Below are 13,868 nucleotides of genomic sequence, written 5' to 3'. Positions count from 1 at the left end.
GCGTAGTTCAAAATTAATCATTGGAGTTTGTTATAAACCACCCAATGTTAATGAGGAGGTGGAGACTCAGCTCCTTGCACAGATGGAAAGGGCTGCAAGGTCTGGGACGGTGATAATAATGGGGGATTTTAACTACCCAGAAATTGACTGGATTAATGGCACTTCTGGGACAGTTAAAGGACAAAAATTTAAAAACCTATTGCAGGACAATTTTATGGTGCAGTTTATTGAGGCCCCAACTAGGAATGATGCCCTGTTGGACCTGATAATTTCAAACCATGCAGAGCTTATTACTAATGTTCAGATAAAGGAACACCTGGGTAGCAGTGATCATAACATGATTTCATTTAATGTTAACTATAAGCAAGAAATACATACAGGAAATATTAAAACACTAAATTTTAAGAGAGCAAATTTTCCAAGGATGAGGGCTGCTCTCCAGGACTTGGACCGGGAGGGACTATTGGCACATATGAACACAGAACAGAAATGGGAATTCTTCAAAAAGACTGTGTGGAACCTCACTGCAAAGTATGTTCCCATGGGCAATAAGTTTAAAAGGCTAAAAATAAAACCTATGTGGCTCACGGTCAAAGTTAAAAAAGCTATAAACAATAAGAAAGTAGCTTTTAAAAAATATAAAAATGAAGGAACACTAGTGTTGTTTAAATGTTACAAAGAATATAACAGGATATGCAAAAAGGAAATCAAGGATGCAAAAATTCAAAACGAACGACAGATTGCAAAAGATAGTAGGACAAACCCCAAAAAATTCTTTAAATATATTAATAGTAAAAAGGTGAAGTCTGAGCATGTAGGCCCCTTACAAAATAATCTAGAGTGGGTGACTGGGGACAAAGAGAAGGCAAATGTATTAAATGTTTTCTTCAGCTCTGTGTATACAATGGAGCATGGGGGAGCTCATGTCCAAAATGGGGGTGGGAGTGACACAGCCCCAAATCCACAATGGCTCAAAAGTGATATGGTCCAGAAATATTTAGACAGAATAAAGGTGGATAAAGCACCTGGACCTGATGGCATCCATCCACGGATCCTAGGTGAGTTGAGCTCTGTCATTTCAAAGCCACTGTATCTAATATTTAGGGACTCATTAAAGACAGGAATAGTACCACTGGATTGGCGCAGGGCCAATGTGGTGCCCATATTTAAAAAGGGAACAAAGTCTTTACCAAGTAACTATAGACCTGTTAGTTTAACTTCTATAGTTGGGAAGATACTGGAACGTTTAATAAAAGACCACATGGATGAGTTCTTGCTGGAAAAAAACTATTTAAGCAGCAGTCAACATGGATTCATGAAAGACAGAAGTTGTCAGACAAACCTGATTTCCTTTTATGAAGAGGTAAGTAAAACCCTGGACAGAGGCGTGGCTGTGGACGTGATATATTTGGATTTTGCAAAAGCGTTCGATACAGTTCCGCACACACAGCTCATGTGTAAGGTAAGGTCTACAGGATTGGATATATCAGTTTGTAAATGGATAGAAAACTGGCTGAAAGCCAGAATTCAGAGAGTCGTGGTTAATGATTCTTACTCTGAATGGTCCAATGTTATCAGTGGTGTACCCCAAGGTTCAGTGCTGGGACCCTTACTTTTCAATATATTTATAAATGATATTGGGTCTGAGATCAAAAGTAACATTTCTGTCTTTGCAGATGACACCAAGCTATGCAGTGGAATAACGTCCTTACAGGATGTCTCCAATTTACAAGCCGACCTCAATGCTCTGTCTGATTGGGCGACTAAGTGGCAGATGAGGTTTAATGTAGATAAATGTAAAGTTATGCACTTGGGGGCTAAGAATATGCATGCATCATACATACTAGGGGGAGTACAACTGGGGGGGTCTGTAGTGGAGAAAGATCTGGGGGTTTTAGTTGATCATAAGCTCAATAATGGCATGCAATGCCAAGCTGCGGTTTCCAAAGCGAGCAAAGTCCTTTCTTGTATTAAGAGAGGTATGGACTCCAGAGACAGAGATATAATTTTGCCCCTGTACAAATCATTAGTAAGACCTCATCTGGAATATGCAGTTCAGTTTTGGGCACCAGTTCTCAAAAAGGATATAGGAGAACTGGAGAAAGTGCAGAGAAGAGCAACCAAATTGATAAGAGGCATGGAGGAGCTCAGCTATGAGGAAAGATTAGAGGAACTAGATTTATTCACTCTTGAGAAGAGGAGAATAAGGGGGGATATGATCAACATGTACAAATATATAAGAGGTCCATACAGTGAACTTGGTGTTGAGTTATTCACTTTACGGTCATCACTGAGGACAAGGGGGCACTCTTTACGTCTAGAGGAAAAGAGATTTCACCTCCAAATACGGAAAGGTTTTTTCACAGTAAGAGCTGTGAAAATGTGGAACAGACTCCCTCCAGAGGTGGTTCTGGCCAGATCAGTAGATTGCTTTAAGAAAGGTCTGGATTCTTTCCTAAATGTACAGAATATAACTGAGTACTAAGATTTGTAGGTAAAGTTGATCCAGGGTAAATCCGATTGCCTCTCGGGGGATCAGGAAGGAATTTTTTCCCCTGCTGTAGCAAATTGGATCATGCTCCGCTGGGGTTTTTTGCCTTCCTCTGGATCAACTGTGGGTATGAAGTTGGGTGTATAGGATTTTACTGTGTTTTTTTATTTTGTTTTTTGTGGTTGAACTGGATGGACTTGTGTCTTTTTTCAACCTGACTAACTATGTAACTATGTAACTATGTAACTGATTCTCTGATTCAGTCGCATTGATACGACCGGCCGAACTCAGAGATACAACGGCGTATCAGGAGATACGCCGTTGTATCTCATTCTGAATCCGGCCCCAAGATCTTTGCAGAATATTATTAGGTGAGTAAATTGCCGCATTAGTTCTGCAGGTCAGAAAACTTTGAACAGGCAGGGTTTGCCCCAGGGCTGGACTGGGACAAAAATGTGGCCCTGGACTTTATCCAGACCGGCCCAGGGCACAGCACATCAGGGCACAGCACATCAGGGTACAGTGCACATCAGGATACAGCACATCAGTGTACAGAGACCGGCACATCAGGGCATTGCACAAATCAGGGCACAGCGCACATCAGGGTACAGAACCCAGCACATCAGGGCATAGCGCACATTAAGGTACAGGGCACAGCACATCAGGGCACAGCACATTAGGGAACAGGGCACAGCACATCAGGGTCAAGAGCCCAGCACATCAGGGTACAGCACAACAGGCCACATCAGGGTACAGGGCACAGCACATCGGGGCACAGGACACAGCACATCAGTGTACAGAGCCCAGCACATCAGGGTACAGTGCACATCAGGGAACAGCACATCAGGGTACAGAGCCTAGCACATCAGGGCAGGGCACATGAGGGTACATGGGGTACATGGGGCACATCAGAGTCCATGGGCACATCAGGGTACATGGGGCACATCAAAGCACATGGGGCACATCAAGGCACATCAGGGTACATGGGGTACATCAGGGTACATGGGGCACATTAGGGTACACGGGGCACATTAGGGTACACGGGGCACATCAGGGTGAATGGGGCACATCAAAGCACATGGGGCACATGGGGGACATCAGGGCACATTCAGGGAACATCAGGGCACATGTGGCACATCAGAGCACAATCAGGGCACATTGGGGCACATCGGGGCACATAAGAGCACATGGGGCACATCAGGGTACATGGGGCACATCAGAGCACATGGGGCACATCAGGGTACATGGGGCACATCAGGGTACATGGGGCACATCAGGGCACATGGGGCACATTCAGGGCCCTAGCGTTTACTTGTAGTTTTCTTCAAATGCAGAGTAGCGCAGGAAGCGTCTGTTATAGTTTCTCTCTCATGTGACGCAGCACTGCTCCCCGGTGGCCCCTCCTCTCTTCTCAAAAAAACAAGAAAAAAAAACCATTGGAATCCATGCGTCTGGCACACTGCATGTAGATTAGGGGCCGGACGTATGGATTAGTGGGGCCCCCCATGCCCCATATGGACGGCCACCACTGCAGGGTGCCCTACCCACTGTATTTCTGCTTGTCTGATATTGGCACTCCCAAATATCAGTTTTTAATTTCAACTTCCAGGGGTGTTCAGACGGGAATTTTGCAAGAAGCCACCTTCATCATCTCTGGCTCCTCATACTGGCACATAATAAAAAAAAACATTTTAGTTATTGATGTATTTATGAGCCAATCACCCAACTACTTTTTGTAACAAAAATTCATTAGAATACAATATGTATTACCAGCATTATTGAAAGTAGAATGCAACTAAGTGTTATTATTATATAAAAAATATATACCGTATTTATCGGCGTATAACGCGCACCGGCGTATAACGCGCACCCTAATTTTAGGAGGGAAGTTTTAGGAAAAAAACTTTCAACAGCCCCTTTTATATTCCAAAGCCCCCTGCACATTACATACAGATCCCAGCACATTACACATAGATCACATCCCAGCACATTACATATAGATCACATCCCAGCACTTAGATCACATCCCAGCACATTACATATAGCCCCCAATCCTGTGGGAAAAAAAAGATTTTTTGTTGTTTTGTACTTACAGTTTTGATGTCTTGTGCGGCGTCCATCTGCGGCCTCGTCGGGTCCGGCGTCCATCTGCGGCCTCGTCGGGTCCGGCGTCCTTCTGCGGCCTCGTCGGGTGTCCTCTTCGGCGGGTCCGGCGTCCGTCTTCGGCGGGTCGGGCGTCCATCTTCGGCGGGTCCGGTGTCCATCTTCGGCGGGTCCGGTGTCCATCTTCGGCGGGTCCGGCGTCCTTCGGCGGCGTCCTCCCGCTTGTTTCCCGCCACGACTTTGAATACTGCGCCCGCATATAGCGAGCGCAGTACACTTGTGAATCTTCGGGCAGGCTCGGGCGCCTCTCGCACTGACGTCCTGTACGCTCAGGACGTCAGGACGTCAGTACGAGAGGCGCCGAGACTGGCCGAAGATTCACGAGTGTACTGCGCTCGCTATATGCGGGCGCAGTATTCAAACTCATGGCGGGAAAGCGGGTATCGGCGTATACTGCGCACCCACGATTTTGCCCTGATTTTCAGGGCAAAATAGTGCGCGGTATACGCCGATAAATACGGTATATATATATATATATATATATATATATATATATATATATATATATATATATATATATAATATATAATGAATTCTGTTACTGTCACATTCTCAAGTTACCAAGTTTTTTTCTGATTACCATAGTTTTATTACATGGAGATCCTGCCAGTAGATTCATTATGTTTCCTCTTCCTTTAACAGGGTGACAACATTGTGGTAGTTTAATCCTAAATTTTTTTTTTTTTTTTTTTTAAATGGAATAAAAGTGACATACGAATTAGAGCCAACTCCAATTAAAGCCAACTTTCAATTAAAACACTATTTTTGGCTGTTAATTTTAGGCGGCCAATATATTAGTGCATCCCTATTTGAAACATTAATTTATAGTGAATACAATCTATTGGCATTGGACAATGACATACAGCAGACCCAGGGATAAGACAAAATGAGCTTTGCCTAGCTTCGATAATACTCCAAGTCCTTATGGGAACAGCTGAAACACTGTATAGATTGGAGCAAACTTTAGAAACAATAAAACCTCAAAAAACAGAGGGGTAGATTCAGGAAAGAATTACGCCGGCGTATCCATAGATACGCCGCGTAATTACAAAGCTGCGCCGGCGTAGATATTACGCCGACATTAGCCTAAGATACGACTGGGATAAGTCTCTTACGCCGTCAAATCTTAGGGTGCATTCTGACGCCGGCCGCTAGGTGGCGCTCCCGTAGTTGTCAGCGTAGAGTATGCAAATTGCATACTTACGCGGATTCACAAACGTACGTGCGCCCGGCGGTAGTTTTTTACGTAGTTTGCGTAAGTCGGTTTCGTCGTAAGGCTGCTCCTGCTTTTAGGAGGCACAGCCAATTGTAAGTATGGACGTCGTTCCCGCGTCGCGATTTTAAAATTTTACGTCGTTTGCGTAAGTCGTCCGTGAATGGACGCCATTTACGTTCACGTCGAAGCCAATGACGTCCTTGCGACGTCATTTACCACAATGCACGTCGGGAAATTTTAGGGACGGCGCATGCGCAGTACGTTCGGCGCGGGAACGCGCCTAATTTAAATGATCCACGCCCCCTACGGGATCATTTGAATTATGCGCGCTTACGCCGGCCCCTTTTACGCTACGCCGCCGCAAATTACAGAGCAAGTGCTTCGTGAATACAGTGCGCGCCCCTACCTGAATCTGGGCCAGAGTTTCTATGATTAATGATTATTGAAAATGTACAGTATACAAGTTATATATTGCCATGTACTGTACAATGTTTTATTCTTCTCTGCTTTTAATAAAGATTTGATTATGGAAAAAATATATATAAAAAATGTGTTTTGTGCATTTGCTTTATTAACTTAGCCTGTTCTTCCAGTGCTACATGTACCTGCAGTTTTCCAGAAGGTGTTCAGTGGAACCAGGTTTGATTGCTGTAGATTGAGTGGTTGTATAAGCAACAGTAGTAGTAGTAGTACTTGATTCTAGAATAAAGAAATATAGCTTTACGTATTAAATCCAAAGGATACTATAACATTACAATATCTAGATAACTATAAAAGTAAATTGTTGGTATTTTAATACATTAACAGATGTATAAAATCATATACAGTGATACCTTGGTTCACGAGCGCTTCTGTTGACAAACAACTTGGTTTGCGAACAGAAGAGTTCACAAAAATTAGCTTTGGTTCAAGAACACAAGCCACGGCCATCTTCTCTGCTCTGCTCCGGTGACACAGCCAAGGACGTGGATCTGTATGTGTAAACACACAGATCCACGTCCTGTCAGAGGAGAGGAGACCGATGGTGTGTTCCCAGTACAGAGGAACACCGATCGGTCTCCTCCCCTACAGTTAGAATCACTCCCTAGGACACACATTTAACCCCTTGATCGCTCCCTAGTGTTAACCCCTTCCTTCCCTGACAGTCACATTTACACAGTAATCAATTCATTCTTATAGCACTGATCGGATCGCTGTATAATTGAGAATGGTCCCAAAATAGTGTCAAAAGTGTCCGATATGCCTGCCGCAGTATCGCAGTCTTAATAAAAATAGCAGATCGCCGCGATTACTAGTAAAAAATAATAATAAAAATGCCATAATTCTATCACCTATTTTGTAGACGCTATAACTTTTCGCAAACCAATCAATATACGCTTATTACGATTAACACAAATATGTAGAAGAATACATATCGGCTTAAACTGAGGAAAAAAAATATATAGATATATATATATATATATATATATATATATATATATATATATATATATATATATATATATATATATATATATATATATATATATATATATATATATATATATATATATATTTTTTTTTTTTTTTTTTCAAATGGGATATTTATTATAGTAAAAATAATTGTGTTTTTTTTTTTCAAACTTGTCACTCTTCTTTTGATCATAGCGCAATAAATAAAAACCGCAGAGGTGATCAAATACCACCAAAAGAATGCTCTATTTGTGGGGGAAAAAAACTAAAAATTTCATTTGGGTACAGTGTTGCATGGCCGCGTAATTGTCATTCAAATTGCGACAGTGCCGAAAGCTGAAAAATGGCTTGGGCAAGAAGGGGGTTTAAGTGCCCTGTATTAAGGTGGTTAAAGTGGAGCTACAGTTTTTTTTTGTTTTGTTTTTTTAGATGTACACATGAAAGAGGTCAGCCTAATGTAATATATGATTAAAATCCTTTTATTTTTTTTGTACATACATTTCATAATTTTACTGTGTATACATAATCAAAAATTAAAGTTCAGAACAGATTTACCCAATTTACATTGAACCCTATGGGAAAATTTCACAAATTAAGTTTGTGAACCGAGGTACCATTTTATATACATGCAGCATAGACTATGTCTAAAGGGTTGACTAGCTGTATGTGCCACTGTTCTTGGATAGGGTTGTTTTTACAGGTTTTTTTTTTCCCACCTAGAAATTTTCCATTTCTTCCTTATATTAACTGCTTCCAGTCATTTTAGACATTTTTGCTGTACTTTATTTAAATATACCACATTTATTAGTTCAGATTTAGAATAATTTATTCAGATTCAAAATGTTTTATTAATCCCAAAGGGAAATTATTAAGTAGAAGTGAGCAATGCCCTGCATGCTTGGCATGACACTCTGTTGAGGTTGAATATAATGACTGTAATTCAGTCTCTTCTTCTTCTAAGTGGGCTAATGTATTCTTTTTCAATGGGTATGTAAAAATACTGCACTTTTTCCTCCAATATACAGAACTTTTTTTTTTCAATGTACAAAACTTTTCTTTGAAAAATGTTGACTAGTTAACCATTTTTTTAGTATGCCAGTTAGCCATGCATGCCAGATTAAAAGTAGTTTACAGACTCTCTAAAGTGGCACACAAGAAAATACTGTAGTGTACAAATTTTAACGCGGCTTCTTTATAAAAAAAGGCCTGTATATACAGTACAGTTTATCTGTCTCTGACAAAAAGTTAATGAAGCATGACAAAGCAAAACTTGCAAAATATATAGTAGCAATTTTTATTTATTTACCTAGACATAAGAAGGAAATATTTGTGGCACATACTACTGCAACACATATCGTTGTTTCATCATTCTTGAAATTGTTCCCAGTATAGAGACTTTCTGTTTTTCATAGGACAACATTTTAGACAGGATGTAAAATGTGAAGTAACTAGAAATTAACTACCGGTAATTATAAATTTTGTAAAAATTAAACCACAAATAAAAACTAGCTTACAGAGTGCAAACTGGAAGTATGGGCCAGATTCTCGTACCTCCGCGCAATTTTGGGCGGGCGTAACGTATCTGATTTACGTTACGCCGCCGCAAGTTTTTCAGGCAAGTGCTTTATTCACAAAGCACTTGCCTGTAAAGTTGCGGCGGCGTAGCGTAAATCACGCGGCGTAATTCAAATTCGGCGGGTAGGGGGCTTGTATAATTTAAATGAAGCGCGTCCCGCGACAAACGAACTGCGCATGCGTCGTCCGTAAAATATCCCAGTGTGTATTGCTCTAAATGACGTCGCAAGGACGTCATTGGTTTCGACGTGAACGTAAATGACGTCCAGCCCCATTCACGGACGACTTGCGCAAACAACGTAACTTTTTAAAATTTTGACGCGGGAACGACGGCCATACTTAACATTGTTGCGCCGCACTTAGGCCACCATATAGCAGAGGCAACATTACGCCGTGAAAAGCCTAACGTAAACATCGTAACTTTACTGCGTCGGCCGCGCGTACGTTCGGGAATTTGCGTATCTAGCTAATTTGCATACTCAACGCGGAAATCGACGGAAGCGCCACCTAGCGGGCAAAAAAGAAATTGCAGTTACGATCCGACGGCGTAAGAGACTTACGCCTGTCGGATCTAATGGATATCTATGCGTAACTGATTCTAAGAATCAGTCACATAGATAAGACGGGCCAGATTAGGACTTACGACGGCGTACATGGCGCTGCGCCGTCGTAATGCCTTTGAGAATCTGGGCCTATGTTCTTAAAGAAGCAAAGAATAAAAAAAAAAAATCTGATAGTTTTAGCCATGACAATCTGGTGAGAATCGTTCTTGAATGAGGTTTCTGTACCCTTCTTAGGCCCCATACACACGAGAGGACCGTTTCCGCGGATAAATCCTCTCGAGGATTTCAGCGGATTTCCATGCGATGGAGTGTACTCACCATCGCATTGAAATCCGCGCCAAAATCCTCTGGCGATGACGTGTCGCGCCGTCCCCGCGATTATGACGCGGCGACGTGCGCGACGCTGTCATATAAGGAATTCCAAGCATGCGTCGAATCATTACGACGCATGCGGGGGATCCCTTCGGACGGATGGATCCGGTGAGTCTATACAGACCAGCGGATCCATCCGTTGGGATGGATTCCAGCGGATAGATTTGTTTAGCATGTCAGCAAATATTTATCTGCTGGAATCCATCCCAGGGGATAAATATCCGCGGAAACAGATCCGCTGGAGTGTACACACCATAGGATCTATCCGCTGAAACCCATTCGCTGGGATTTTTCAGCGGATGGATTCTATCGTGTGTATGGGGCCTTAGACAGTTTTCAACAGGAATGTGAAAGTGGTCGGGTTGCTCCAAGTTGGGTTTGCAGAATCAAGTGGCATGTATGTGAACCCCAAACTTAGTGCTGAACCCTATTCAAGTCTATAGCATAGAAACTAGTTATTTTTGGCCTTTTTCAAAGCCAATAGGCAATATATTTTTTTAAAAACAAGGGCGTGTGTAGCTGAGAACCACAATGGGGGACCTGTGCCAATACAAAAAAATATATACTGTTTAGCAGAAAAGAGTCTTTTCATGTGGTCTAAAGGGCAACGTTGAAACAACACAAATCCTTTAGATAACACGTTTCTAGGATGCGTCTAATATGCTGTTATGGAATGGCACAATGTAGTGCTGAAAAGTAAAAAGATTACAGCCAGGTATGCAGCTATAGGTTGATAGGAAAGGGAGGCAGTACCCACCCTGTACCCACACCAGGCAACAACATGTTTTTTTTAACATTGTGAGGGAACCTTGCAAGGACGGGGAGGGGGGGGTGGCAAAGCATTCTCTCCTTGCAAGGCACTCTGTCTCTATGTTGAGGGACCTTGTCTTGAACATCATGCCATCAAGAAGATCATGCCAGATGCATACATGTACAAGCATTGGAATACCATACCAGTGCTCCCAAATTCCAGTCTTCAGTTTCAGCCCCCTGGTACTTTCATCGCCCTTGCAGGCTCGGTCTCAACCTCCCTGGGTGCTTACATGGGAATTGTGCAAAAGGCCACTCTTGTATCTTGTGCTCCTCATATAGGTTTGTGACAGACCTCTTCCCTACATCTTGCCCCCCAAAAAGATGCTGGCGACCCTTAAGAATCTGGAAAACCCCCTTAATAATAAGTGCCTCTCCCCCAGATATTGTCCCTTACCAGTGGAGTAATGCAGGCATAAGTAATTAAGCATTATTACTCACTCCCAAAAAATTGAAATGCAAATAAAACACTTATACCTTAAAAATGTTTATAACTGTAAATCTATGAATCATGACTACCCACTGCCTGATGATGTTTCCACACCACCATAAAGACCCACTGCCTGACAATGTTTTCCCGGCTGCACTCCATCTGCTAAATGACAGATCTCTAGGTGCTGCATTAAAATAAACAACAGTCCCAGGGATCCTGAGTGACATCATTGACCAAATATAGTCATGACATATTTGGCCAATGATGTCTTCCAGGATCCTTAAAGCGGAGGTTCACCCTAAAAACATGTATATACTATTCCATCCAGCATACTGCCGACATGTACAGTATGCTGGGTTTTTTTTTCGCTGTACATACCGCCATAAAGCTATCCCCCCCCCCCCCGACTTCCAGGTAGTGGATCCCGCGGGAGTGGGCGTTCCTATTCAGAGACTAAGTGATTGACGTGATGACAAAAGCTTCCACCCTGCTGAAAGTAAATGCCCTTACTATGCTTAGTATGCTAAATGTAATGTTAACATTTTTTTTTTTGGGTGAACCCCCGCTTTAATGGAGCACAGATATAATGTATGTGTGTGTGTGCGTGCGCGCTAGGGGGGGGGGGCTCGGCAAAATGCACCTTCTCCTGAGTTGGCAAAAATCCTTGCACCAGCCCTTTAAAAAGCCAGAAATAAGTCTGTGACAAAACCAAAACGTTCCAAGGTGCAGTCAAACCACAGTTCATAAATCCACATAGATGGTCTTATTCAAAAGTGACTTGTGCTAGATCAAATCGTATCACTGGTGACGGTTGAGTGAAATTACACACGTGCTCCCCCCTCAGATCCACGCTCACCGGAACGATGTACCCCTGCAGGGGTGCAAAGCATCACACTAGGATCAACTCTTTATCCAGTGTCTCCTCCTCCACAGTGGATCCAGTCAAAGTGTACATTCAGATAAGGATGGGTGGAAAGAAAGGCATCTCAGAGTCCGTGAGCCAAGTTTATTAAAGTAAAAAAATGCACTCTCAATAGTGCTGCGGGGTCAATACAAATGAATAGCAGTGTGTCTGGGACGCCTCAATGTCCACAGATGAGAATCTTCAAAACCAAACGTGACATAATGACGCTACAAGCTCATTATGGGGGTCAATACAAATGAATAGCAGTTTGTCTGGGATACTTCGCATTCCACAGATAAGAATCTTTAAAACCGGACGTGACATAATGACGCTACAAGCTCCGTCCTACACGTTTCGTCATGCAGACATCATCAGTAGCTGCGCCATGTTAGTACACCTCGCGTCCTTTATACTATGCAATTGCCTAGCATCAGTATACCCTGGCGGCCATATTTGATTGAGAATTGAATGCAGCCCACACATCCGAGCATTGCAGTCGCCCGGCAACAGTGCTCGCTGGTAACTGGATCTAATTAACATAGTCTTGGGTACAGCTTGTCCAAGCAGAACGTTCTTATCGCACAGCAATCCATATGATTAATCCCCTAGTGGTTAGGCAAGGCCGAGACATTCTCGGACAGCCCACACGAGGCAGAGCCTCATGTGTAAATGGTGCATATTGGAATGGACATACACAACTGGTTAAATCAACCCAGATATTACCATGTAAAACTTCACAATAAATAAAAATATAATTTTTAAGAAGAAAAGTGGATAAGGATATGGATATGTATCTTGGGTTATTTAAAGCAAACCAAATACAGTGAAAGGTAAGTTTCTATGTTACCAATCCTAGCTAAACCAATATGAAACAGACAGTGAATGTAAGCAGATACAACCCAGATTTTATCATGTACAACTTCACAATATGTGAAAATAAGAAAAAAAAGTGGATTTGGATATGTATCTAAGATAATCTAAATACACCTTCAACAAACCAAATTAAGACAGAACATGTTATATGTTATACCTTTTTTATTTTATTTTAATTTTAAATTTCAAATTGTGTTTCAACCATGAATCAAGGGGTCACAATGTAATGTTCTTCTTTTCTGTTTCCAGTCAATTTACTCGTTCTGGCATCATTTCCTTGAAAGGGAACTAAAAGTGTTTTGTAACTGCAACCAATAACATATGCCTTTTATCTTTTATATAGGTTTACACCGTCCACACACTAAGTAGATGATATGGCGACAAATTTCAGGAAGTAGACAGTGAGGTAACTGGAAGACCTTTCTTTCGTTTTCATAACAGACCTGAGCTGTAATAACTATTTTGAAAAGAGGATATTTTGCAGAAGTCAGATCTCTAGTATGCTTCATGCAGGGCATTGTAAGCCTATCTGCAGTAATATAGGGCCAGATTCAGATACATTTACGTTGCTCCACGGCAGCGTAACGTATCCCATTTACGTTACACCGCCGCAGGTTTACAGCGTAAGTGCCTGAGTCACAAAGCTCTTACCTGTAAACTTGCGGCGGTGTAACGTAAATCCACTCGGCGCAAGCCCGCCTAATTCAAATGGGGCGGGCACCATTTAAATTAGGCACGTTCCGGCGCCGAACGTACTGCGCATGCTCCGTCGGGAAAATTACCAGACGTGCATTTCGCTAAATGACGTTGCACTGACGTCATTTGTTTAGACGTTAATGTAAATGGCGTCCAGCGCCATTCACGGACGACTTACGCAAACGACGTGATTTTTTTAATTTTGACGCGGGAACGACGGCCATACTTAACATTGCTTAGAACACCTAGGGCTCAGCCCTAATTTTACGACGCGTATCTCGACGGAAACTACGTAAAGTTAGAGCGACGGGTAACGCGGA

The 13,868-nt window shown here is 42.3% G+C and overlaps 1 protein-coding gene and 1 long non-coding RNA gene across 2 annotated transcripts in view; one reads left to right on the top strand and one right to left on the bottom strand.

Moving 5' to 3' along the window:
* LOC120927071 (transmembrane protein C1orf162 homolog) overlaps nt 1-13,868 on the bottom strand; it is a 68,000-nt gene that overhangs the window by 27,539 nt on the left and 26,593 nt on the right. Inside the window, exon 3 of the mRNA XM_040337499.1 lies at nt 6,476-6,569. Within this exon, the coding sequence (XP_040193433.1) occupies nt 6,476-6,569 (94 nt within the window). The remainder of the gene's footprint in view (nt 1-6,475; nt 6,570-13,868) is intronic.
* Nucleotides 1-13,868, top strand: part of LOC120927072 — a 45,067-nt gene that overhangs the window by 19,788 nt on the left and 11,411 nt on the right. Inside the window, exon 2 of the long non-coding RNA XR_005747027.1 lies at nt 13,196-13,258. This is a non-coding gene — a long non-coding RNA (uncharacterized LOC120927072). The remainder of the gene's footprint in view (nt 1-13,195; nt 13,259-13,868) is intronic.

The sequence above is a fragment of the Rana temporaria genome, chromosome 2 (assembly GCF_905171775.1).
Source record: "Rana temporaria chromosome 2, aRanTem1.1, whole genome shotgun sequence".
NCBI lineage: Eukaryota > Metazoa > Chordata > Amphibia > Anura > Ranidae > Rana > Rana temporaria.
The sequence above is the reverse complement of the archived record's forward strand: the minus strand, read 5'-3'. Positions and strand labels throughout refer to the sequence as shown.